This window comes from Diceros bicornis, chromosome 23, assembly GCF_020826845.1.
Source record: "Diceros bicornis minor isolate mBicDic1 chromosome 23, mDicBic1.mat.cur, whole genome shotgun sequence".
NCBI lineage: Eukaryota > Metazoa > Chordata > Mammalia > Perissodactyla > Rhinocerotidae > Diceros > Diceros bicornis.
The window spans coordinates 37068482-37095380 of record NC_080762.1 but is presented as its reverse complement, the minus strand read 5'-3'; the positions used below and the strand labels follow the sequence as shown (position 1 = coordinate 37095380).

Below are 26899 nucleotides of genomic sequence, written 5' to 3'. Positions count from 1 at the left end.
AACAAAGGCTGTCAATTATTCATGCATGCTCTATGCTTACTACAGGTGCTCAATAAACATTTATTAAATAAATGAGCCAACTTTATAGGGCTATATGGCCTGAATGGCTGCATTGTTATTTTTTACCCAGATCTTGATTTTCTATTTTTACTTGTAGTATTTCTCTGTACCTGATTACTTTCTATTTCTCCATGATGGAATAATTATTTCTGTATCAATAATTTTGGAGTATATTTTCTCCATATTATGAATGTATGTATTGCAAAAGTTATGAAAATATCTTTAATAAACACTTAATTGAATGAATTATCTCAGTTGATATATCTTCTTTCCATAGGCCTGATACTTTTTGAATGATGAACAGGGACAACCCTAGCAAGAGATTTTCTGCCTTCATTTTATATCAAGTCAGCAGTCATCACAGACTGGGTTAAGGCAGCAATTCTGAAAGTGTCAGTCAGGAACCTCTGGTGTCCCCCAAATCTTTCAGTACATCAAAATAGTACAAAGATACTGTTTGTCTCTTTCACACTAATTTTCTCCTAAGTGTATACAGAAGTCTTCCAGAGACTACATCATGTGTGAAATCATGACAAATTGAATGAGGAAGCCTGTTAAAGACAAACCAAAATGGAGGGCACAGTTTGAATACACCCTTAGACCAAACACTTATAGTCACATAACCAAAACTTAAAACTGCCCTGATTGCCCTGAAATGCTGACTCTGACCTTAAACAAAACTTAAGCTTTCTTCTTATCAGCATGACCTTTAGCTTCCTAGCCAATCAAGTAAGTGTATATACAAACAAGTCAAATTATACAGTGCTACCACCCTAAAAGGGATGTAAGTTTCTAGCAACCAATCACAATAGAAAACAATGTACTTCCTCATTCGTGCTTTCTAAACTGAGCTGTAACCGTTTAATACCAAGCTTCTATCACTTTTAGTTTTGAAGTCTCGTTGTTCACGAACAGTTTGTTACTGGCTCAATAAAATATTCATATCAAGTAAGGCTCTCTGAATTTTCCTTTGATAAGCCAAACATTAAAAAGATTTGCAAAAACAGAAAACAATCACACTCTTCTCACTAAATTTTTTGTTCTAGAAGATTAGATAATTTTACAAAAATTATAGTAGTTATGTTAAGCATTTACTATAGTCATTTTCAATAACTATTTTAATTTTTTCAGTTTTAACTTTGAACATGGTAAATGTTGTTAGATATAACCCATATAACAAAAGTACCTTTGGGAGATCCTTAAGATGTTTAAGACCACAAAAGTTTCCTGAGACCAAAAAGTGAGGATGGCTTGGTTAAAAGAAAGATCTCCTTCCTCTATGTTGTAGGAAAACAAATCCAAAGAACATGAAAACACTAATTCGAAAAGATATATGCACCCATGTTCATTACAGAATTATTCACAATAGCCAAGACTTGGAAGCAACCTAAGTGCCCATCAACCAATGAATGGATAAAGAAGATGTGGTGTATGTGTATATACACACACACACACACACACACACACAATGGAATACTAGTCAGCCATAAAAAAGACAAAGTCATGCCATTTGCAACAACATGGATGGACCCTGAGGGTATTACACTAAACAAAATAAGTCAGAAAAAGACAAATACTGTATGATTTCACTTGTATGTGGAAGATAAACAAACAAACATAGATAAAGACCACAGATTGGTGGTTACCAGAGGGGAGAGGGGCGGGTGGAGGGTGAAAGGGATAAAGAGGCACATATGTATGATGAAGGATGGAAACTAGACTTTTGGTGGTGAGCACAGTGCAGTCTGTACAGAAACTGAAATATATGAGGTACACCTGAAATTTACACAATATTTACCAATGTGGCCTCAATAAAATAATAGAAATAATAATAATAAAAACAAATGCTTCCCCTTTCACTATTCCATTGGACCACTAGACCCAGGGAATACCCACGATGTCACAATTAGGCACCATCTTGGAACACACAAAACTGCTCAATAGAATGACAGGAATCTGAATGATGCCTACCCATATGGACAATCTATGAATCTATACCACAGATGTAGCCCCAATGTATGCTTTCTTTTTTCACTTATATTTTACATCTACCCCAAGTCCAAACCAGTATTATATTCTTTCAACTCCTGGCTCCTGGGAAATAGGATTCTCCCGGCACAATTTCCCATTTAGAGAGATTTCTAACCTACTCCATTGGTGACCCTTATATATCTGATGCCACTGCCAAGAGGTCTTTTTACATGAGGCTTTTTCTTAGAGGTATGGCCTTGCTCTGGAATGGTAAATATATTTCATAGCAAGTGCCAACTCTGATATATTGTTAGCGGCTGGCTGGAACATTGTTTGAGAAGGATTCTGAGGCATTTCCTGACTTACCAAGACAAATGCCATAATTGATTAGTGGTCTACTGTACGTGCCAGAAGGAAGAATGTTAGCCTGTGTGCTGTGTATTTGCTGACTCTGTGAAATCAATTGGAATCACTATGGTCAAACAGACATAGAGCAAAACAATAAATGTTGAGTCCATGTAAAAACTACGCAGAAATACAGTTACTCGGATAAATAATAACATCTTAGCAACATTGCATCAGCAATAATATCTCTCTCATAAACATAGTCCATCTGCTTAAAATATAAGCACAGATTTTAAGATTCAAAGAACAAATTAATTTAAAAGAACAAAAGAATTGCCTTAAAGGTTTGCAATAACATAGCCTTTGTAGCTATATATCTGAAGATGTTTTTACTTTTCACATGTACTAGGATAGATGCCAACTACCCTTGATTTTGGCTCTTTTAGGAACTTGGCCAGAACTTACTTTCAGAAACAACCTCCTCAGAATGGTATTTAGGAAGGTGAATTTTAGGGATGCCAGCTGTAGCTCTTGACAACTTCCAGATGTTGTCACTGCTGCTGCTATAGGGTGGCATGTGCTACAAGTCCTCAATTTCTTTACGATATATCATCTTGTTGGTGTAATTAATAATTAATACATGGAGGAAGAAGAAGAGGAAGAGGGAGAGGAGAGGAAGAGGAAATCGAGAGAGGAGAAGGAGCAAGAGAAAAAGAAGGAAGACACAGGTTCTTCCTGGAAATTTGAGCCAATCTGACTTTTTCCTTGCTTGCCAGGAAGCACAGATACTATATATTTCTTTAGAATGTGTTTCTATGACCATTACTCTACACACTACTCTGCACGCCACTGCCTTAGCAGTGATACAAGCTGGCAACAAATCCCTTTAAATCACATTTGTTGATGAAATAGAAGAATTTTCAGCTCCTTTGAAAATGAGGCCCAAGCACTGACAAGAACACTAGCTTGTTCCTTTGCGAATCTGCCTTTTTGTCATTTTGCCTGGAAGTTACACTGCGGAGAAGTGTAAACAGAAAAGCAAGTGATGCCCGGAGCTAATAAATCTGGCTCTAAATACAACATTGTGAAGGAATTGGGGCGAGGGGGAAGCAAAACCAGAAAAAACTAGGATAGAATTTGTTCCCTTGGAAACGAAAGAATACTTAGTGCTTCTGGAATAAATATATATATTTACAGCACAGTTTTCACAAAAATGTGGCTCTAAAATAAAATTCTGACAGTATAATCACAAATAACACTAGTGAGGAATAAAGGGGGGTCATAAATATATAGAGAATTTTATAGTTTAGAAAGTATTTACATGCATTTGACTCCATAGGTCATAGTGCTAAGATTATGTACCAACGATAAAGTGATGTGAACCAGAGCAATGCCAGTGATTGCTATACTGATGAAGGTGAAAGGTCACAACGAGCAGAAACTGGATCCCTCACCCCCTAATAAAACCTACAAATATCAAAAAGGAATTTTAAGCCTCATTTTGGAATAAGAAAAAGAAAAATATAGGAAAGCATGAAATATTCTAAAATAAACTATTAAATAGCTTTGTAAGACTTAGATAAAGAAAATGATAATTATTTGGAAACAGCATGAGTTCCTTAAGAGCAAATCTTGAAAAATTTACTCCTTCTAAGACTCATAAATTTGAATTCTGGAATTCCATGAACAAGGTAGCATTCCATGATCTCCCCTTAAATGAAAGGAGAAATATATATTTAAGACAATCATACTCAAAGGTACATGTTAACCCTCTTTTACAAAGTAAATGAATCAGACTGTTAGATTATCTCTAATGTCCCTTCTAGCTCTAAAAATTTTTTTTCTAGTTCTGTTAGGCATAATTTAAGGTTGCTTATTTGGGCTTTTTCTTGTTTGTTAAGGTGGGCTTGTATCACTCTGAGTTTCCCTCTCAGGACCACTTTTGCTGCATCCCATATGATTTGGTATGGCACATTTTCATTTTTCATTTCTCCTTTAATTTCATCAATGATCCATTTGTTGTTCAGTAGCATGTTGTTTAATCTCCACATCTTTGTCACTGTCCCAGTTTTTTTCTCATAGTTGATTTGCAGTTTCATAGCATTATGGTCTGAAAAGATGCTTGTTATGATTTAAATCTTCTTAGATATATTGAGGCTTGCTTTGTTTCACAACATATGGTCTATCCTTGAGAATGTTCCATAAGCGCTTGAGAAGAATGTGTAGTCAGCTGTTTTTGGATGGAGTGTTCTGTACATGTCTACTAGGTCCATCTCATCCAGTTTTTCATTTCAGTCCACTATTTATTGACTTTTTGTCTGGATGATCTATCCATTGATATAAATGGGGTATTAAGATCCCCTACTATTATTGTGGTGTTGTTAATATTTCCTTTTAGGTTTGTTAATAGTTGCTTTATGTACTTTGGTGCTCTTATGTTGGGTGCATATATATTTATAATTGATATGTCCTCTTGGTGGAGTGTCTGTTTTATCATTATATATTGCCCCTCTTTGTCATTCTTAACCTGTTTTATCTTGAAGTCTACTTTGTCTGATAAGAGTATGGCAACACCTGCTTTCTTTTGTTTGCCATTAGCTTGGAGTACTGTCTTCCATCCTTTCACTCTGAGCCTGTGCTTATCTTTAGAGCTGAGATGTCTAAAATTTTTAAAATCTGGGATCCTAATGTATCAGTGTCCCCAGCTTATCACAGAAATACATCCTTGATTCGTTCTTAATAAGTTTTGTTAACTTGAATAAAGACTTAATCATATTTATCAAATTTATAGATGACAAGTGATGTCAGAAATAACAATGTTGAATGACATATTTAATTTTTGAAATAATCTCAACCAGTCAGAACAGTTTGTTCTTCTTGGTATTCCCAGGGCATACCACAAAGCCTAGCATAAAGTAGACCTCAAACACTATCTGTTGAAATAATAAATGAGTGAATGGGTCAAAACTAACAAGGTGAAATTTATCAAATAATATTAATTTGTTCAAGTACAGAATAGACTAAACCCGGTTTGATAGCAATTTAGATAAACACCAGTCAGATACAGTTCATTACCAGCTCAATTTAAGCCAAGAGTTCAATTAACAGAAGTATAATATCTAGGGAAATTAATCTCACTGTCATCTGCTCTATTCAGACTATGTGTAAAATACTAAATTCCTTCTGGGCATCACTTTCTAAAGCTGATATTGGCAAACTAGATTTCAATAAGAGAAGGCGGCCAGGATATTTATAGTTCTTGTCAGGAGATATAATTGAAGGATCTGAGATGTTTAACTCGGAAAAAGAAAACAGGAGGGACATGCTTTGAATATTGGGAGAGTTGTCATGGGAAAGATATATTAGAGTCATTCTATGGATCACCCAAGGAAAGAATATGAAAGCTACAGGAAAACAGATCTTGCTTTAGTACAAGGAAGGAATTTCTAACAGTTAGATCTGTCCAAAACCGGATTAATCTACCTTGCAAAGAAGGGAACATTTCATCACTTTAAGTGAAAACCGAAAAGTAGATAATCTCTAGGGCCTTGCAGAGAAATTATTTCTGTGTTTGGATATTAGCATGGATGATGTGAAGAGCCTTTCCTGCCCTGATATTCTGTGATTCTAAGACCCCTGAGTGATTTGCTACCTAACTCTTCAACATATCATAATCTCTCTTTTCCTTGATTTATCTTCTTTTCATTTAATACCTGATCAGGTCTCTCTTTGTTCTTTCTCCCATTATTCTCATTTGTTCATGAGATAGGTCTACAAGCTGACTTCCATTGCAATCACAGTAGGGAAAAAAAATCCCCTCTTAAAAGTCACAACCTCTTTGTTCTAATAGCCAATGGTCTTGCATCTGTTTTCATCCTCTTTGACTCTGCAGAGATAATGTTAACTATTCTATCCCCTATACCTTCTTGCTTCCCTTATTGCGATTTCTTAAATTTCATCTTCTTTTTTAATGACCTTTTTTCTCTTCTTCCACACATGAATCACAGTGGTTTCCTAAGGCCTTGATGCTTTCTATGTATAAGATTTTACTACCATTTTTGATGGTGGGATTAAGGTAATTGCTAAATCCCGAATTACAATAAGATAATGTCTGTCATGTAATTAACGCTATGTCTTTGTAATTTCTCTACAATGAAAAATAGTAAATACCAACTTGTTTGACAATACCCATTTTGTAGTTGTTTAATTTTATTTTCCTAGTTAAGTTGGAGAAAGTACTCCAAATGTTATTGTTTTATTTTCCTGGTAAACAAGGGAAAAATGCTTCAAATTTTATTAAAAGAAAAGTTTATCTTGGAAGAACTTTACAGGATCACATATTACATTGTATCAGAGAAACCACCAATCCACACTACAAAAGTTAGAATATTTGATTAGCCTCTGGATTTAAGAAGAATCTAAGGATGGTGTCACAATCACATACCAAGTATAGCTGAAAAGACCATGAGTTCTTCCCACAAAATGTCCATGTCAAAATTCCACTTAAGTTTGTAGACACAAGCTGTTAGAAAATTTTCTACAGAATCGAGCTCTATTTTCCAAGTCTACACAAAGCTTGTTTTTAAAAGGAATCTCTCATCTCTTATTCAATAGCCATTTGTGCTGTTTATCATTATTCTTATTCATACATTATATCCCTTAAACCTCCTCTACTCGGTATCAGATGTTGCTCAATAGTGAACTATTCCCCATTCAAATTCTTATTCCCCATTCAAAATAACTGAAATAATGATCGGGAATACAGTTCCTAGGTGGAGATAGTTGCTACGAATCTCACAATCTTTGAGTTGGAGGAAATGCGCCCTTATCAAAGGTCTAAACCAGAGCTGTCCAATAGAACTTTTGGTGAAGATAGATATGGTTTCCTAGACTGTCCCATAGGATAGTCATGAGCTACATATGGCTATTGAGCACTTGAAAGGTGGCTATTGTGACTGAAGGACTAACTTTTAAATTTTATTAAATTTTTTAATGACTTTATTTTTTTAGAGCAGTTTTAGGTTCACAGCAAAATTGAAAGGAAGGTATAGAAATTTCCCATGTACTTCCTGCCCCTACATGCACAGCGTCTCCATTATCAACATCCCCCACCAGAGTGGTACATTTGTTACAACTGACAAATCTACATTAACACATCATAATCACCCAAAGTCCATAGTTTATATTAGGGCTCAGTCTTGGAGTCATACTTTCTATTGGTGTGGACAAATGTATAATGACATATGTCCATCATTATAGTATCACACAGAGTATTTTTACTACCTTAAAAAGCCTCCATGCTCCACCTATTCCTCCCTCCTCCTTCCCCAACCCCTGCTAACAACTGATCTTTTTACTGTCTCCATAGTTTTGCCTTTCCCATAATGTCATATAGCTGGAACCATACAGTATGTAGCCTTTTCAGATTGGCTTCTTTCACTTAGTAGTATACATCTAAGGCTCCTCCATGTCCTTTCATGATTTGATAGTTCATTTCATTTTAGTATTGAATAATATTCCATTGTCTGGATATACCACAGTTCATTTATCCATTCACCTACTGAAGGAAATCTTAGTTACTTCCAAGTTTTGGCAATTATGAATAAAGATGCTATAAACATTCATGTACAGGTTTTCGTGTGGACATAAGTTTTCAACTCCTTTGGGTAAATACCAAGGAGTGTGACTGCTGGATTGTACGGTAAGAATATGCTTAGTTTTGTAAGAAAGTGCCAAACTGTCTTCCAAAGTGGCTATACTATTTTGCATTCCCACCAGCAATGAATGAGAGTTCCTGTTGTTCCACATCCTCATCAACATTTTGTTGTTGTCAATGTTCCAGATTTTGGCCATTGTAACAGGTGTGTAGTAGAGTCTCGTTTCAATTTGCATTTCTTTAATGACATATGACGTGGAGTGTTTTTTCATATGCTTATTTGCCACCTGTATATCTTCTTTGGTGAGGTGTCTGTTAAAGTCTTTGGCCCACTTTTTAATCAGATCGTTTGTTTTCTTATTGTTGAGTTTTAAGACTTCTTTGTCCATTTTGGATAACAGTCTTTTATCAGATGTGTCCTTTGCAAATATTTTCTCCCAGTCTGTGGCTTGTCTTCTATTCTGTTGACATCGACTTTTGCAGAGCAGTTTTTAATTTTAATGAAGTCCAGCTTATCAATTATTTCTTTCATGTGTTGTGCCTTTGATGTTGTATCTAAAATGTCATTGACATACCTGAAGTCATCTAAATTTTCTCCTGTTATCTTCTGGGAGTTTTATAGTTGCATTTTACATTTTAGTCTGTGATCAATTTTCAGTAAATTTTTATGAAAGGTGTAAAACCTGTGTCCAGAGTCATTTCTTCGCATGTGAACATCCAGTTGTTCCACTACCATGTGTTGAAAAGACTATCTTTGCTCCATTGTATTGCCTTTGTTCCTTTGTCAAACATCAGTTGACTATATTTATGTGGGCCTATTTCTGTGCTCTCTATTCTGTTGCATTGATCTATTTGTCTGTTCTTTCACCAATACCACACTGTCTTGATTACTGTAGCTTTATAGTAAGTCTTAAAGTCAAGTAGTGTCAGTCCTCCAACTTTGTTCTTCTCCTTCAATAATGTGTTGGCTATTCTGGGTCTTTTGCCTCACTATATAAATTTTAGAATCAATTTGTTGACATCCACAAAATAACTTCCTGAGATTTTGATTGGGATTCCATTGAATCTATAGATCAAGTTAGAAAGAACCGGCATCTTGACAATATTGAGTCTTCCTATCCATGACCATGGAATATCCCTCCATTTACTTAGTTCTTCTTTGATTTCATTTATCAGAGTTTGTAGTTTTCCTCATATAGATCTTATACATATTTTGTGACATTTATATCTAAGTATTCCATTTTGGGGGATGCTAGTGTAAACGGTATTATATTTTTAATTTCAAATTCCACTTGTTCATTGCTAGTATAACTTTATTTTAATTAATTTAAATTTAAATAGCATCATCTGTCTAGTGGCTACTGTTTTAGACAGCACAAGTCTAATCTCTAGAAAATATAACCATGTATTATTCCCTTTTTAGGAATAAATGTAAAAGTTACTTCAGCACCAAAGTGTAATGCTGCACCAAAACATTTACACCGACTTACTCATTTAACATTTACATTATATACCAGGCACTATGAACCAGTTGTCATACTAAACGCTAAAGAGCACTTAGGAGCTCATATTATCGAGAGATGTAGTATTTAAAATTTACAATATAATTTTGTTTGCTATTAGAGACATCTGAATAAAGAATTGTGGGGAGATAGCATATAAAATAACTGTAAGAATTAAAAAAGGTTTCATTGAAGAGTTTTGTTTAAGTTGGGATATCATGGAAGAATAAATTACAAAATAAATATGGGCAGGGTAGAGAGAGGAAGATGACAGGCATTCCAGAAAAGATGGAGTCTGGAAAGGGCTTGGCGTATCTAGGACACAGCAAGCTACTCCACATGTGGTGTGCAGCAGCAGAGGATGCTACTGGAAAGCAGACTCCAGACTGATCGTGAGAGTTTTATATGGTAAGAAAGAAGTCTGGATGCCAAGACATCACATAGTATATTATACTTCTCCTATTGTTATAATTTTTATACTTTATATTAAATACTTTTTTTAAAAAACCTGCTTCATTAGGTTTATAAGTTGTTTATGGCAAGATCATGTCTGCCTTATCCACCACGGTACCCCATGGCGTCTGACAGAGAGTCAGAAAGTATTTATTATATGAACAAATGTTTTTGCTTGTTCTGAAGCTCGATGCCCTTTGGAACCATACCACACGCCCTCTTCCAAGTTACCTCTGACTTCTGGTGTTCCACTTCTTGATTGGCAATCACATTGCTGGACAGTGTAGCTGTTTGGTGGCAGTAGTTAGTGACAGCTTTTATGACTGTTCTACACATTTTAGGTAAAGCTGGGAACTTTACTAGACGAGTAAATTTGTCACATTGGATTTGCATCACGAGAATAAGATAGTGAGGGGGAAATAACTCCCCTTCATCACCGCTACAGGGCATGCAGTTAAAAGGAATAATTTTTTTTTAAAAAAAGGGAAGAGTTGGGGCCGGGCTTCTAGGGTAGTGGTTAAGACCGCCTGGTCCACTTCAGCAGCCCAGGGTTCACTCATTCAAATCCAGGTGTGGACCTACACACCGCTCATCATGCCATGCTGTGGCAGTGTCCCACATACAAAATAGAAGATTGGCACAGATGTTAGCTCAGGGCTAATCTTCCTCACCAAAAAAAAAAGTGAAGAGTTGAGGTATAAAAGTAAAACTGAAGGAGAAAGGTACTCCAAAGTAAATATCATCATTCTACTGATTTCAATGTATGGAAAAGCAAAATAAACTGCCCCTTGCTTCCTCCATTTCATCCGTAGCCATATACACTTATTATCTTATGTTTATATTTCTCCATTATTTGATGGAGCTAATCTTCCCCATAAGAGAAACAGGAAAGGCTCTAGACCACATGAAAGCTATTCCCAGCCTTTACAGTATCTGAATTATTCATCTTTGCGCAAAAAAATACAAAGCAATTATCTCCGGTAGCTACCCGACTTGTTTCCCAAACCATACATCGCTCTGAGCCCATGTTAAAACTAATATGATTTCCGATACAAACCAGACTGCTCTTTATTAACAGGGGATGCTAATTGCAGGCACGGGCACATCTCCTGCCCGCCCGCTCCCCCAAAACACAAACGGAGGGCAGAAGAGAAAGAAAAGTGTTTAACTTGATTATCACTGTGCCACCAAAACATTAGGGATAATGCACACAAAAACCTAAACTTGACTCACTTCGCCCCTCCCGCCTCCCACCTGCAGCCTTACGCACACCGCGGCTGCGCTCCGGAGCTCACAGAGCCGGGCTCGCACCGCCGCGGACGCGCCCTCCCGCCCGGGGTGGGCGGGGCTGCGGCTCTTCCGGCCCGCCCCCTCCGGCGCGGGCGCGCGCGTTCGGAGTATCTTCGTCTGGGGAGGAGTCTCTTGTCCCTCCGCGCGGCCCGTTCCGCCTGGGCTCCCAGTGCCTTCGGGCTGACGTGTCTGCAGTTCCTCGGCGGCTCGGCGACTAGGGCCGTGATGGCGGACGCCTGGGAGGAGATTAGGCGGTTGGCGGCTGACTTCCAGCGGGCGCAGTTCGCCGAGGCCACACAGAGGTGCCCGACCCTCCCTCTCCATTGTGGAGTCCAGAATAGCCCCTGCGCGGCCACGCCGAGCTCTGAGGCCGCACATCCCTGGCCCCGACTGTCCCAGCCTCTGTCGCTGTTCCCGCCTCCTGCCCCCTCCCCGAGCCTGGATTGCGGTTCCGAGTATAGTTCTCGGAGGGGAGGCCCGAAACCTACTAAACCCTGGAACCCCGCATTCACGCCCCAGCCAGGTGCCGGCGCGCCCCGCCCCCACGATCCCGGCCGAGGCTGGTGACTTCGAGCTGTCTTAGAGTGTCCCTCTGATCCTTACTTACCCGTCATCACGTCACTGTGGCGTCATTGCCTATTATACACTTCCTGACCTAGAATGAGCTTGAAAGGAGAGGCTAACCCCAAAATAAGTACTTTGCAAATAGTGTGTTGACTCTTTGCACCTTTTGCCTTTTTGTCCGCCAGAGCAGATGTGCTAGGCCAGACTCATGGTTCCACCTGTCGTTTTTAGGGACTCACGGACACTGACATTTCCTACAAACCCACTAACTTTTGGGGGATGTGTCTGGAGCACCTTAACTCTGCTTTTTAATATTACAGAACAAATATATAATGCTAATAGAATCCTTTTTATCTGTTGACTATTTCTTGCCTTCGATGTTTTTGTTCTTTCTGGGGCTGAAGAGCTTAATCGCTTGATGCTGTGTTTTGTAGCGCTGAGAGCAAACTAGGGCACACACTTAAGTGTTTGGGTAACTTAACAGTTTCGGATGTTTCTAGGCCAGATTTCCTGTTTACAGACCAATTGTATGAGTAAGGCGACTATACACTTAATTTAAAAGAAAATTCTGGGTTTTTCTTACTAAAGTTAAACTGGGAATTGAAGTAAAAATAGGGCAGGTTTTTTTCCTACTTGAATTGTATGTCCTCACATTCTGTTCAGATTTGAAGATTAGCAGCAGGCCTGGACATGAAAGCAATCTTGAAATACATAATAGAATGATTTGTACCAATTAAGTACTTCATTTAAGTGCATGTAAACCTGCTTATTCCCAAGAGTGTTTTTTTAACGTATTGAATCAATATTGTTATACTAATAAAAGATACAGGTTTTGTAATACAGAAGCTAGTGACCTTTACCCTAACTTTTTAAAAAAACCCATTTTCATACATTGTGTTAATTTTATTGAGCACCAAGTGTATCAAGTGCATTTTTAAAACTTAACTTTTCTTGTTTCCCTCAGGTTGTCCGAGCGGAACTGCATTGAGATTGTGAATAAACTGATTGCTCAGAAACAGCTAGAGGTAGTTCACACACTTGATGGGAAGGAATATATTACTCCAGCCCAAATTAGTAAAGAAATGAGAGATGAGCTACATGTCCGAGGTGGTAAGTAATTCCTTGGTTTTTTTCTTCTGGTTCTTTGGAAGAGAAAAAAAAAAACCCTCAAAACCATAAATAATAAATTATTTGGAGGTTATAGGACACCCTTCTCAATTGTTAATATGGTAATCAGCTTTAATATTTTTAATAGGTTCGGGTAAACGTGATCATATAATTTAAATGAAGTCAAATATTGTCACTTTACAGAATAGCATTTCTTATTATATTGAGTTATGTGTTCTATATGTGAATTTGTCAACTGTTTTTTATCACATTTCATGAATTTATTGCATGACTCAGAAGCTGCCTGTTATCAGATCATAATTATGAAGGGGGAACAGAGATTTTAAAGAATTATAGATTGTTGAAAATCAAGGCTGTACTACCATGCCTTTTTTTTTTTTTTAAACGTACCTGTAAGCATTTGCAACTTAGGAAACAATTCAGTATGGGTGCTAAACCTATATTGTAGGAAATGCTATGACAAGCACACAAGAAAGTTTTTGTTTTCCTTTGTCTTTTTAAAATTTGAACAAACTATTGAGCAAATTTGAACATAATTTGATTAAAATAGAACGAACTGTGAAAACAACTCTTCATTAGATGTTATCACATATATCCTTGGTGTTTGTTTTTTTGTCTTCCTGCATGGTGTTAATAAAATATTAGCTGTAATTTGGAATACGTAACAGATTTTCTTTTGCTAATAGGTGGAAATCTACCAATTTCAAATAAGTGAAAAAAGTTCATCTAAATTTAGTTGTTGATATCTCTTTGGTCACAGCAGATAAATTGTGAAGGGAGATTAATAACCCCCTTTAGGTCCTGGGCAACTTGTGTATCAGTTGATGCTTGTAATTGGCCTGATGTGACAAATGGAACTCTGAAAATAAATTACTGCCTGTGCCTTCAGTCATGAAGGCTTATGCAGCTAATGGTTTGTATTTGATGACATTAATTATTGTGGCTCTATGTCCTTTGTAGATGGAGGACTTTGTCCAAAACTAAATCTGTTGGAATTTACAGTTTTTGGCTGATGTGTACTCTCACATAAATTAATGAATGTTTTTTCTTTAAAGGTCGAGTAAACATTGTTGATCTGCAACAGGTAAATTTTAAATTTATATAATTTTTTCCTTTGATTTCTCGATTTTTGATACTATGAATATTTTCAGTGTCTTAAGTATTCACTGATACTGGTGTCATATTTTGTATAATGTTTGTGAAGAAATAATGGTATAACCCTTACTGATACACTGAATCAATTTAATAAGTTCTAATTTATTGAATTGACTTAGTAAGTTCTTTCTCAGTTGACTTGCTTATTCTTTATTCTTTACCAAATAAACTCATAGTTGTCATTTTATGTAATTTTGGGGGAAAAATCACTAGTTTCATGTTTACTTGTTTTTAGTATGTGGAAGTAGTAGAGTAAGGTTAAAAAAGTAGAATATATTTTTAGAAAATAGAAGTGCACATTTCATCAGCAAGCGATACTGTATACAACAAGCTGGTGAATCTTGTGTGAAATGGTGCCTGTTATATGAAAATGTAACTTCTTAATACAAACTTTCCTAACAAGTGAAAGTGTAATTGTTCAGAAATGAAAGTATATAAGCAATAAGCCTCTGAGTTTTTATTTGATTAAGGCTTTTTCCAATATTTCAAGTCAATTTGAAATTCACCTACGAGTAAGTTTTTAAAAAGATAGTTATAACTATAAAATTTCAAACTTAAGAAACAATATGAACTTATCACTAATAGAATTTGTATTTATTTTCCAGGTAATTAATGTGGATCTGACTCATATTGAAAATAGAATTGGTGACATAGTTAAATCAGAAAAGCATGTTCAGCTAGTGTTGGGACAACTAATAGATGAGTAAGTACAATATTTAAGGGCACTTTGATATGTTACTTTTTTTTTAATAGTGTTTATATTTAAATTTAGAATAGTTGTGGCCAGTTGAACATTTTGTTTAGAGCTGTTATAGTGCTGATTTTCATTATAAGGATCATTGTACTTAAAAAATAAGTGCATAATTGTGTGGAGTATTTGGAAATAGTATACACTTTGGTTTTTTTTCTATTAACTTGAAGCAACACAAAACATAATTTTTACAGTCTTTCCTATATGGACTTAACTCTGAAAGCAAATTTGTTCCAAAAATGTTAATGAAAAATGACTACAGAATTTCCATTGTTAAAAAAAAATCTCAGCATTTATCATTTGATTAACCTTACATTTAGTTACATTGATAAGTAAAAAATAATTTTCAGAGTATGAGTAATGAATGGTGTTTTCCTAAACATACCCTATTTGTTACTTTTGGGGCATACCTTATTGCAACAGAAATTAAACATAAAAGATAGAGGAAAAGCATTATTCTTAATTTTTTTTTTCTTTCTTCCTGTTTTTTTTTTTTTCACCATTAGGAACTATTTGGATCAATTAGCAGAAGAGGTAAATGATAAACTGCAAGAAAGTGGTCAGGTAACCATATCAGAACTGTGTAAAACCTATGATCTTCCTGGAAACTTTCTGACACAGGTATTCTTTCTTAATAGAATAATATGTCTTTTCAGATAAATAAGCAAAGAATTTTAATGGGAGGAAAAAAACTAGACTTCCTTACCATTAATTGATTTTTGCAAGTGTTAGATTATTGATGTTGTAGTAATATATTTGGGGGATACTTCTTATGCATTGATGGTTCTGAGGAGACCATTCAGAAATGTTTATAATCTTCCTGAACTCAGAGACACCCTGAAAACAATTAATAGACTAAGTTCTAGGCCTGCTTTGATACAAGAGTAGGTATACTATAAGCACTTCTGATATTCAGCTATACAGAAACTGTAACCATGATATCTACGGTTCTGATTGCCCAATTTTGGCTTTTTCTTTCTTTCTTTTCTTGTTTTTTTTTTTTTTTGGTGAGGAAGATAGCCTTGAGCTAACATCTGTTGCCAATCCTCCTCTTTTTGCTGAGGAAGATTGGCCCGGGGCTAACATCCATGCCCATCTTCCTCTACTTTATATGTGGGACGCCTGCCGCAGCACGGCTTGATGAGTAGTGCGTAGGTCCATGCCTGGGATCTGAACCTGTGAACCCCAGGCCACCAAAGCAGAGCACACGAACTTAACCACTATGCCACCAGGCCAGCACGTGCCCAGTTATTTTTTAAGAAATAACTGATGAGGATTATAATTTAGAAGGGGTGCTGCTGGCATCCTATGGGGTAAATGTAAGGAATGCTGTTAAACATCCTACAGTGAATAGAACAACTTCCCCAATAAAGAATTTTCTTGTCCAAAATGTCAGTAATACCATCAACTTTTGATGTCACCTTTTTCCTCCTCTAAACTGTCAGTGTGATAGGAAGAAGAACCAGGGATTCTCTCATATTCTCTTAATTTTAGGTACTTGTGTCAATACTCAAATGTCTTGATTTATAATGTAATAACAATGCTACCTGAAAATAGAGACTATTTACTTGTTTATTTATTTGTTTGCTTCTTAAAGTTGTTTGACATTTTAGGATTATAGAAGTTCATTTGATAACAGTGGAAAGTGCATGAGCTTTGGAGTTAAACAGACCTTGATTTGAATTTTGTCTATGCCACTGCTTAGTTATTCAATGTTAGGAAAATTATTTCATCTCTCCTGTGCTTCAAGTTACATATCTGTAAAATGGGAGTAATTGTCTTTCTCATAGAGTTCAATGAGGTTATATACATGGTATATCTAATTGAAATATTTGACACAATGGAGGCACTCAATAAATGACAGTTTTGTTTTGTATTTACTGGAACAAATAAGGGGAAAGCCAAATCTCTTTTAGGAAAATATCACTTTAAGAAAATCCAGCTTACAAGAATTTACCAAACCATAATTGCATGAGATTAATTTATAATACAAACAGATGTACTCACCCATTTTAAAAGAGTGATTTCCTCTAATTGCATCTAAAGTAACATTAACAGTAGACATCTATTTTACATGGCATTTCAAGAGCCTAAGTTCTGTTTTAAATGAACAATGTATGTTAATCACAGAAGGTCAAGAAATATGTTTTTAAAGCACTTTTAAAAAGTGTCAGAATAGATCCAAATGATTTCTTATAAAACTCTGCTACTGATACATTTTAGAAATATATATAACTTTCTTAATATTTTTCAGTTCTAATTTTTTTGAATATCACAGGCAGTATTCTAAAAGCTTATTAAAAAGTTGTTTTAAAAGCATTTTCTATACCATAAAAGTATCAGTCAGGCTGACTTGTGGATTTAACTTATCTTGGGATGGGAAATATGTCCAGACACATTTCAGATGTACCTGACCCCAGTCACAGTGTAGCTGTAGAAAAGTACTTTCTTGAGGTTACCAAGAATCAGATTGTCTGCCAGTGTAGATATCTGGGCGCAGGTAACTGTTAATATTTGCATCAGAAAGGATAACTTTTCAGGTCTTACATTTTCCTAGGTTGCAGAGTCTTGGAATAATATTTGTTTCTCTCTGTTAGTGTTAGAAGCTCCAGATAGGATCTTCTCCAAGACCCATGTATGTGTCTTGGCTGTCTGTATGTTTCAAGCTGCCTATATCTAGAAAATTGGTTAATCATTTTTATGTTACATTAGAAATAGCCCTTATTAGCAAGTAGCTAAGCCTTTTAACATATCATCTGTTTGACTCATTCAGTTCTTGGTTCTGTCATGAGATTATGAAGTTTCCTAGATCCTAAAACTTCATTTTAGTTTATATATCTTGTGAATTTATGCTTGTTGAAATTTCTCAGTCATATGATTAATAGATCAGCATTACTTTAGTAAGACTATATAGATGTATATGTGTAATTTTGCTCTTTCAAATTAATAAAAATTTGCATCTTTACCCCAGGCACTAACTCAGCGGCTAGGTAGAATTATTAATGGACACATTGATCTTGATAACAGAGGAGTAATATTTACTGAAGCTTTTGTAGCTCGACATAAAGCACGCATCCGTGGACTATTCAGTGCTATTACTCGGTAAGCATGTTTTAAAATATGTATGTTTTTATGTTTCTTTGATCATGATTTGTGGGTTTTTTTCTGGCCTTTTTTTTTTTTTTAAGTAAAATCTCATCCAGGACCCTTGTTTATTAAACAGATAGAAGGGGAGCTTCTCTTAAATAGGAGTGGGGAGGGGATTCCAGAGCCCTAGAATGTACCCACACTCTCTCCAACCCACATCTCCTTCCTGTCTTGACCTTTACCACCCTCATGACCCCAGGTGCACTTCTTCACAATACCCAAATCAGTATATAAAGTCGCCCTGGGATCATGAAAAGAGCATGCAGTTTAAAGGCAGGAGTCCTTCGGTCATAGCTGTATCACATAGTAACCATGTGACCTTGAGCAGATAAATCAGTCACCTAACTTCTTTGGGCCTCAATGGGACTAGATCATTTTAGAACCCTCTTTACTAAATAACATTCTACAATTCTAATGAATGACAGTGTTACTTTCAAAATCACTTTAACTTTTCTAAAATAAGAATTTCTGAAATGTTTGGGGCCTGTGTGACAAACTCTAGTGTGGAATTAGGAAAACCTACATTTTCAATTATCTCCTCTCTCCTGTGTCATTAACTTTATCTCAGTCATTTTTGGGCCCCAACAGCGTGTAAATAGTCCAGATTCCTCCCATTTTAAAACTATCAAACCTCTCACAACCCCATATTCCGCTTCATCTACCATCTTGTTTGTTCTTTTCCTTCAAGTGAACCTTCTGAAGAGTTGATGTCTGCATTTACTGTCTCAGTTTTCTTAGCTTCTGTCACTTCTCACTCACCCATCTGGCTTCTACTACTTACAAAGCAATGATGTCAATATCATTAAATCTAATGGATACTGTGTATCCTTATTTTACTTGATTTTGCAGCAGCATCTAACTCCAGTTATGTCTTCCTTCTGGAAATGTTCTCATTCCTTTTTTTTTTTTTTTTTTAACACCAGTCTTTACTGATTTTTTCTTTCCTCTTTTGGCTACACCTTGTAAGTCACCTTTTCTGGCTCTTCCTCGTTCGCCTAGCCTTTAAATTTTTGCTTCAGGCCATCTTTTCTTCGCAGTCCTGCACTGTCTTCCTAGGTAATTTTACCTTTCTTTTAAATTTCAGTCTTATACTACCTGCACTGCATCTCTATTGAAATGTTTTACAAGTGCCTCAAATTCAACATATTTAAAATAACTCATTATCCCTGAGCTGTGCGATCCCCCACCCCACCTGAGTTTATTCTTCCACTTGTGTTTCCATTTCCAATAAATATCATCATTCCGTTGGTTTTGTCAAGAAACCTGGGAGTCATTCTTTATACCATCCTTTCTCTCTTCCCTCTTTCCAAAACAAAGTATTTTGAATTCTGTATTCTAAATGTTTATGTAATCTTTACTTCTCTGACATCACCATTCCCACCACTTCAGTCCATTTTTTAACTGGACTGTTTGAGTAGCTTTCTAACCAGTCTTCCTTCTTCTACTCTTATTACCTTTCAGGACATTTTTTACATGGCAGCCACAGTGATTTCTTTTTGTCATTCAACAAATCAAAAGCATTTATTGAGTACCTAATACATGTAAGGCACAAACGACTTGGTTAGAAGGGAGAGCTTATAATCTAATGCAACAATTTTCTTTCTTTTTTTTTTAAATAATCTCACACTTAGAGAAAAATTGCAAGAGAACCTTTTGTTTCTGTCACATTTGAGAGGAAGTTGCTGACATGATGTTCCGTCACCACAAATACTTTAGTCTGATGTCCTACAAACGAGGATATTGTCCTATATAACTATAATACAAACATCAAAATCAGGAAATTGACATTGATACATTACTTCCATCCATGCCTTGGATCCCATTCATGTTTTACCAGTTGTTCCAATGTCATTTATAGAAAAAGATCCAGTTCAGAATCACATATTGCATTTAATTGTCATGTCTCCTTAGTCACCTTCAGCCTGGAGCACTTACTTGGTCTTTCTTTGACTTTCATGACCTTGATGCTTTTGCAGATCACAGGCCACTTATTTTGTAGAATGTTCGTTTTTGCTTATCTGTTCTTTTATCATGCTGATATTCAGGTTATGCATCTTTGGCAGGAATATCACAGAAGTAATTCTGTGTTCTTGTCATTGAATCCTATCAGGTTGCATACAGTTTAGATTTTTCCAGTTACTGATGATGAGCAGTGTAATGAGATATCTGTTAGGCTTCTCATAAAGCTACTTGTTTTTCCTTTAAAATTAAGTATTTGTGGAGAGGGCCATCTGAGATCATGTAAGTTATTCTGTTTTTCACCAAATTTTCAGATTATTCAATTATGTAAGTTAGTATGGACTCATGGTTCCCTATTTTATTCATTGAATTATAGTCTATTATTATTATTATTTAGGTTTTCAAATTGGCTCTGATTTAGCTAGTGGCAGGCCCTTCAGGCTGACTTCTGTGTTCTTTTTTTTTTTCCTTTGGTGAGGAAGATTAGCCTTGAGCTAACATCTGTTGGCAGTCCTCCTCTTTTTGCTGAGAAAGATTGGCCCTGAGCTAACATCTGTGCCCATCTTCCTCTACTTTATATGTGGGACGCCTGCCACAGCGTGGTTGATAAGCGGTGTGTAGGTCTGCTCCCAGGATGCGAACCTGTGAACCCTGGGCTGCCAAAGTGGAGTGCGCCAACTTAACCACTATGCTGTTGGGCTGGCCCCACTTCTGTGTTCTTTTGACATGTCCCCATCATTCTTGGAGCACTTCTTTTCTCTCTGGCACAACAAGAAGTTCCAGCCTCAGTTCATACTTTGCCTGTCCCAACCCTGGAATCAGCCATTTCTCCAAGGAGCCCTAGTTCCTTTTTGTAGAGTATAGTATTTAGAAACCAAGATCTGGACACTGGATTGCTTGTTGCTATTTATTTGTCACTGCTCCCAAGCCCTCTCAGCAGTCAAGCTAAAGGATACACATACACACGTGTATACACCTCTCTACATGTCTATATTTCTGTATTTTTATCCATGTGTCTCAAAACCCGTGAGTTCACACTGATACCTCCAGTTCCCTTCCAACACCATAAGTTTCGTTCTAGTTTTCTCCGTTTCTATATTTGTAAATCCTTTCTCTGACCATGAGAAATCTAGCTCTCATTATCCTTAATATGTTTACTTATTTAATTCCCCGTTATGTAACGGATCTCCCATTGCTGCTACCTACAGCTCTCGTCCCTATGTGGACCCCCTCCATACTCCACATAGGCTCTGACAGCTTGCACCAGATCACCCTCCTAACACAGGAAACTGATAATGGTAGTTGTTTCTGGGAGAGAAACTGGGTAGCTGAGTGATAGGAATGGAGGGGGATTCAGTTTTGTAACTTTTTTGTACCCTGTGGGTTTATTACTTAGTTAAAAAATAAAATATAAAAATATATTTTTCCTAGTGACAAATATTTATTTTTTTCTTTGACTAATTATTGTGGTGAGTGTAGTTATCAACAAGTTCAGCAAATAGTATTTTTCTGACTCATAATAGCTCTGAGTAGTTTCTCTTTATGGAAATATTATCAAACCATGAGGGCACAACAAATTCTGAGCCTCAAAAGATGTTGCTAGGCTGCGTAGCTTCCAGCTAGTTCCATTTAATGCACTATATCTTCATATTTGTCTCTTAAATATAAGGAATCATCCTCCTATTCTGGTCTAACTTCAGAGAAAACACCTGCATCTCTGATTAACAAATGGTTTATATTTATTGTTATTATAGGTAGCCAGAAAGAGGAGCAGGAAATAATTAGTGAGAAGACATATGTAGGTATACTAAACTACATTATATTCCAAATTGAAATAAAAATTCAGCACCTAAGTTTCATAGTACAAAAAAAAAGCTAGAACTTTTGTGTAATTCAATTAAACATTTATTGAACAACTACAATAAGTTATGCACCCAGAAATTTTAAGACAAAGCCCTTCAGGGAGCCCTCTATATTTTTGTAGGGATGTGTTTGAGTAAAAGAGAAAAGAAAACACAAAAACCAAAACATGAGAAGGTTGTAGTAATTATAAGGTAAACAAAGGAGAGCAAACTTCACAGAGCACCTAATTGGATCTTATTGGTTTGGGGTTTTTAGATGATTTAGCTGAAAAATTTGGGTAAAACAGTTTAATAAAAACCAAATTGATCCATACAAGAATTTGGTAAAAATAATAATTTAGTCAAAAATCCCCAAACATGGGAATTTTAAATATCAATTCATATTTAGACAACTGTTTCTGCTCTCCCAAGTTTGTCGTAGAGAAAATTTATAACATCTTAAGTAATCAACAATGGAGGATTAAGTAGTTGGAATAACTTAAAAGTCTCTTAATGATATGCATAAAAATAAAAACATAGACGAAACCTAAACCAGAGAACAGGCATAATTGGCTTAAAATGAATAGGGGGAAAAGATTATAGTCAGAAAAAAAAATCTAGATCCCTTTCTTTGTAGTTTCCTTTACTTAAAAAAATTGTTTTAAATTATTTTTTTTAAAAAAAAGCACAGGGATCTACCCAGAACAAATGAAAACGTGTACACACAAAGACATGGACACGAATGTTCATAGCAGCAGTATTCATAATAGCCCCAAGCTGGAAATAATCCAAATGTCCACCAACTGATGAATGGATAAACAAGTTGTGGTATATCCATACAATGGAATGCTATCAGCAGTAGAAATGAATATTGATTCATGCTTCATCATGTATGAACCTCAAAAGCATGCTAAGTGAGGGGCTGGCCTGGTGGCACAAGCAGTTAAGTGCCCGCGCTCCGCTGCGGCGGCCCGGAGTTCACCGGTTTGGATCCCAGGAACACACTGACGCACCACTTGTCAAGCCATGCTGTGGCAGCATCCCATATAAAGTCCAGGAAGATGGGCATGGATGTTAGCCCAGGGCCAGTCTTCCTCAGCAAAAAAAAGGAGGATTGGCAGATGTTAGCTCAGGGCCGATCTTCCTCACCAAAAAAAAAAAAAAAGCATGCTAAGTGAAAGAAGACAGACACAAGACACCACGTATTGGTTCCATTTATGTGAAATGTCTAGGAAGGCAAACTTATACAGAGGCAGAAAGCAGATCAGTGGATCTCTAGGTCTAGGAGTGGCAGCAGGAATTAACTGCAAACCTCTATCAAGAAACTTTTTGGGTGATAGAAACATTATAAAACTGGATTGTAGTGATAGTTGCTCAACTCAAAAATTTATTAAGATCATTGAATTGTATACTTACAATTAGTTGCATTTATGATACATAAATTATAGTTCATTAAAGCTGTTTAAAAAAAATACATAGTCATTACAAAAAATACTAATAAGCAAAAAAGAGCATTATAAGTGGATCCCTTCCAGTCATCCACCTAATCTGGGAGTATATCATTCTAGATTCTTTTCAGTACATATATGACCTCACTTTTCTTCAAAAATATAATCATGTAACATTCACTTGATTATTCCCAGGTAGGGAAAGAGCCTTCCAGACAGAAAGAATAGAATAAAGAAAAACAAACACACAATAAAGGACAAGGCAGAAAATAGTCAAGTATCACTAAATCTGAGATGAAAATTTGGTTGGAAAGTAAATTGATCCTGGATTGAAAAGACATCAATTCCCCTGGTATTTCAGTAGCGTAATTCTGATTAAAGATGTAAAATGTGGTGCAATTTTTGCCTTCATTTTTTTCTTTTAAGTTAATTGACTTTTTTCACAAACTAATTATCCTAGTTATTTTTTTAATTCATAAATATGTATAACTTTGTAATTAGTAAGAAGTTTTTGTCTTATTTTTTTTTCCTTTCCATAAAGGCCTACAGCAGTGAATTCTTTGATTTCAAAATATGGATTTCAGGAGCAGCTTCTTTACTGTGAGTTTGGTTTAAATTATGTCCCTTATAATGTTTTTACCTCTTTTAATCTTAAAACTTATTAATTAAAATGTATCTCGTTGAAAAATTTCTCTATACATATTTTCATGTGTATGTCTATCTGCTATACCCACCAAACATTTAATGTTGGCTTCACCCAGAGGAGTGTAATTAAAAAAATAAATTAGTGTGTGCGTGTGTATAAAATACTATTATGCATATACATTTATATATAGAGAGAGATTTAAAATTGTAGGATTGAGAATAATTTTCCCTTGGTTTCTTACACATTTTACTACATTTTCTAATATGAAAGTAAATAGTATTTGTCTAAAAAATTTTTAGAGTTTATAGCAATAAAAATCTTTTCTTAGCATTCAAACAGCATAGTAATATATCCAAAATAATCTTAGTTCATTGTCTGTTTTGTGTGTGTGAAGCTCTTATGAAGTTTTGAGGGTTTTTTTTAAACTTTGCTGAGATAATTTTTAAAAGCAATGACTTAATCATTCAACTCAGCTGTCTATGCAAATATAAGAATTAAAGTGAAGAATGGAGAAGAAATTTAAGTACAGCACCAAAAATTTATTTTCATTCACTGTGTTTTTCAGAATATGGAGTTCAATTTAAATTTTTTTTTACGACAAATTTAAAATGTGACATATTTTGGAATCTACATAATTAGGGGTTAGTAGGATTTCATTAGAATGTGAAGTTCTTCAAGTAATAATTGATAACTTCGTAACTTTAGTCTGAATTTAGCATGGATTTGTATTGTACAGTCACACAAAGTTTAAAATTATGTGTTGTAGTCTATTGAGAAATCTATACTTTTCTGATTTATCCTAATTACTCATCAGTGAAATTCTGAAATTTATATGGAAACTAATTTTTATTTCTGTTAAAGGCTAGTTTTCATAAACCTTTCTTTGTGCCAGGCATCTTTTGAATGTGCTTGCTGATTCACTTAGAAATAACTCCTTCCTATCTACTTTGTCTTTTTTTAGAAGATTTTGATATTTAAAACAACAAAATGTTTGTTAAATGTTATGGTGTAAATAAAAAGCATAAGTTTGATGTTAATGGCAGCACTATCCAGTTCTCAGACTGGCATCAGTCTTTTGATGACCATGTTGATGGTGGTGGTGGTGGTGATGGTGATATTTAGTTGAAATTTATCGAGTACTTATTATATACCAGCTACTGCTACACACACTTTATTTGATTACTACAACTGTATGAGATAGGTATTATTATTATCATCCCCATTTCATGGATGAGAAAATGGAGGCATAAGTAAAATGACTTGCCTAGTGTTCGTCAGCTAGTAGGTAGCAGAATTGAGGTTTGGACTTAGGCTGTCTGTATCCAGATGTGTTGCTTCAATTTAAACAGTGAAAATGTAGTAGCTTCTAAAATTTTTCATGGCTTTATTTCACACTGTTGATTCTGATATGTCTAGAAAAATCTAGGTGTCTTGATTTTTCTAAGTATGAGAAAATTGAAATTGATAACACTAGTGGTTGCATATTATCTAGTCTCAAAGTGTTTAGTCATCTACTTTTAAACAAATCATGAGATAGAAAGTGGCATGTTTGTTTTTTTCCCAAAATTACACAAAAAAAATCAATATTAATATTAACTAGTTGGAGTTAAAAGTTCAGCACCTTTAGCTAGTTGCCAGAATTTTCCAAATTCATGACCTGAGTATTCTTCTGAATGTCAGGAAAGTTTTATCTGAAATATAATGTCTTTATTTAAGCAATTAAAACTTTAAATTTAAAAAGTATTTTACTTTTTGAGATTTATACCTGCTCTGATTTATTTCTGTTTGTTTGGTTTTGTTTTAAGCTGTGCTCGAGGAACTTGTTAATAGTGGACGATTACGAGGCACTGTGGTTGGTGGGAGACAGGATAAGGCGGTGTTTGTCCCTGACATTTACTCCAGAACACAGAGTACTTGGGTAGACTCCTTTTTCAGGCAGAATGGCTATCTAGGTAACTATTTTTTTTTTCTTTGAAACTAAAACTTCTTTCTAATACTAAACACATTCTTAAAAAGTATTGTTATTAGCCCTCGAGTACACATGTACTTTACTATTTGTGAGCAGATTATAATGGTTCTCATTGAGTGTAAAAGTAGTCACACTGCAGGTTTTTGTGGGTCTTGGAACTGAGTTTAATTCTATAATTATTGAACACTTGTAATGTAGAAAGGCCAAAAGCTGGTATTGTTTGTTACTAACCTTCCAGTGATATGATACTATTACAACGTCAAGTATTTTTTAATTCATAAAAAGTAATTATATTTTTTGTATCTTATCTTTTATGAAGTTGCCCAGTTTTTCAGCTGCATAATCTTAGAAATATTTTATTGGCTATCAACTTTACAATGGTCATTTTTATTAGTTATTCAATACTTCAGAAACGTTGAAGTTATTCTACATTCTATTTCTGAGGTTCTGTCCTTTGGATAAAGTAGATTAATTGAATTTAGTCATTAAAACAATTAGCAAATATCTATATATATATGTATATATATATGTAGCTCACTTAGTTTGATCAATTTCATAACTCAAGTCAAACCATGTAAGAGATCAGTTGCTTTCTCAGTAATAAATCTGTAAGTCATTAGTGTTCAAACAGTTTAAATGTTGATGCTAGAATCCTGGGCTTGGCTTATGTTTTCTTGACTTTCTGTAATGTACTTTTCAGTTTCTTCAACCGTGGACTTGGATTAGAATTTTGTTATAATTAATTTTCTTAAATATGATTATTTGGGGATGGAGAGAGGATGGTAGATATCTCCAGTAACTTTAATGGCTTTAAATTTGTCTTGATTTTTTACCTTTGTTTTACATGCTAAATCTTTTAATAGTTTAAATTAGACTGGAGAATTACTTTTTCCTAAGGTGTCTGATGAAACATTTGGAAAATAAATTCTATTTCTTTAGTTAACTGTATTAAGCAAAATAAATTCCAGTTATTGTTTCTTTACTTAAATCATTACATCCTCTTTTACTCCCACT

The 26899-nt window shown here is 35.4% G+C and overlaps 1 protein-coding gene across 1 annotated transcript in view; it reads left to right on the top strand.

Annotated features, from left to right (window-relative positions):
* Positions 1-11430: 11430 nt before the first annotated feature.
* The window catches only part of UFL1 (UFM1 specific ligase 1), a 30644-nt gene continuing 15175 nt past the window's right edge, over positions 11431-26899 (top strand). The window contains exons 1-8 of the mRNA XM_058566605.1: positions 11431-11579; positions 12806-12951; positions 14025-14053; positions 14730-14827; positions 15382-15496; positions 17847-17977; positions 23812-23870; positions 25722-25868. Of these exons, the coding sequence (XP_058422588.1) occupies positions 11503-11579; positions 12806-12951; positions 14025-14053; positions 14730-14827; positions 15382-15496; positions 17847-17977; positions 23812-23870; positions 25722-25868 (802 nt within the window). The 5' untranslated portion in view covers positions 11431-11502. The remainder of the gene's footprint in view (positions 11580-12805; positions 12952-14024; positions 14054-14729; positions 14828-15381; positions 15497-17846; positions 17978-23811; positions 23871-25721; positions 25869-26899) is intronic.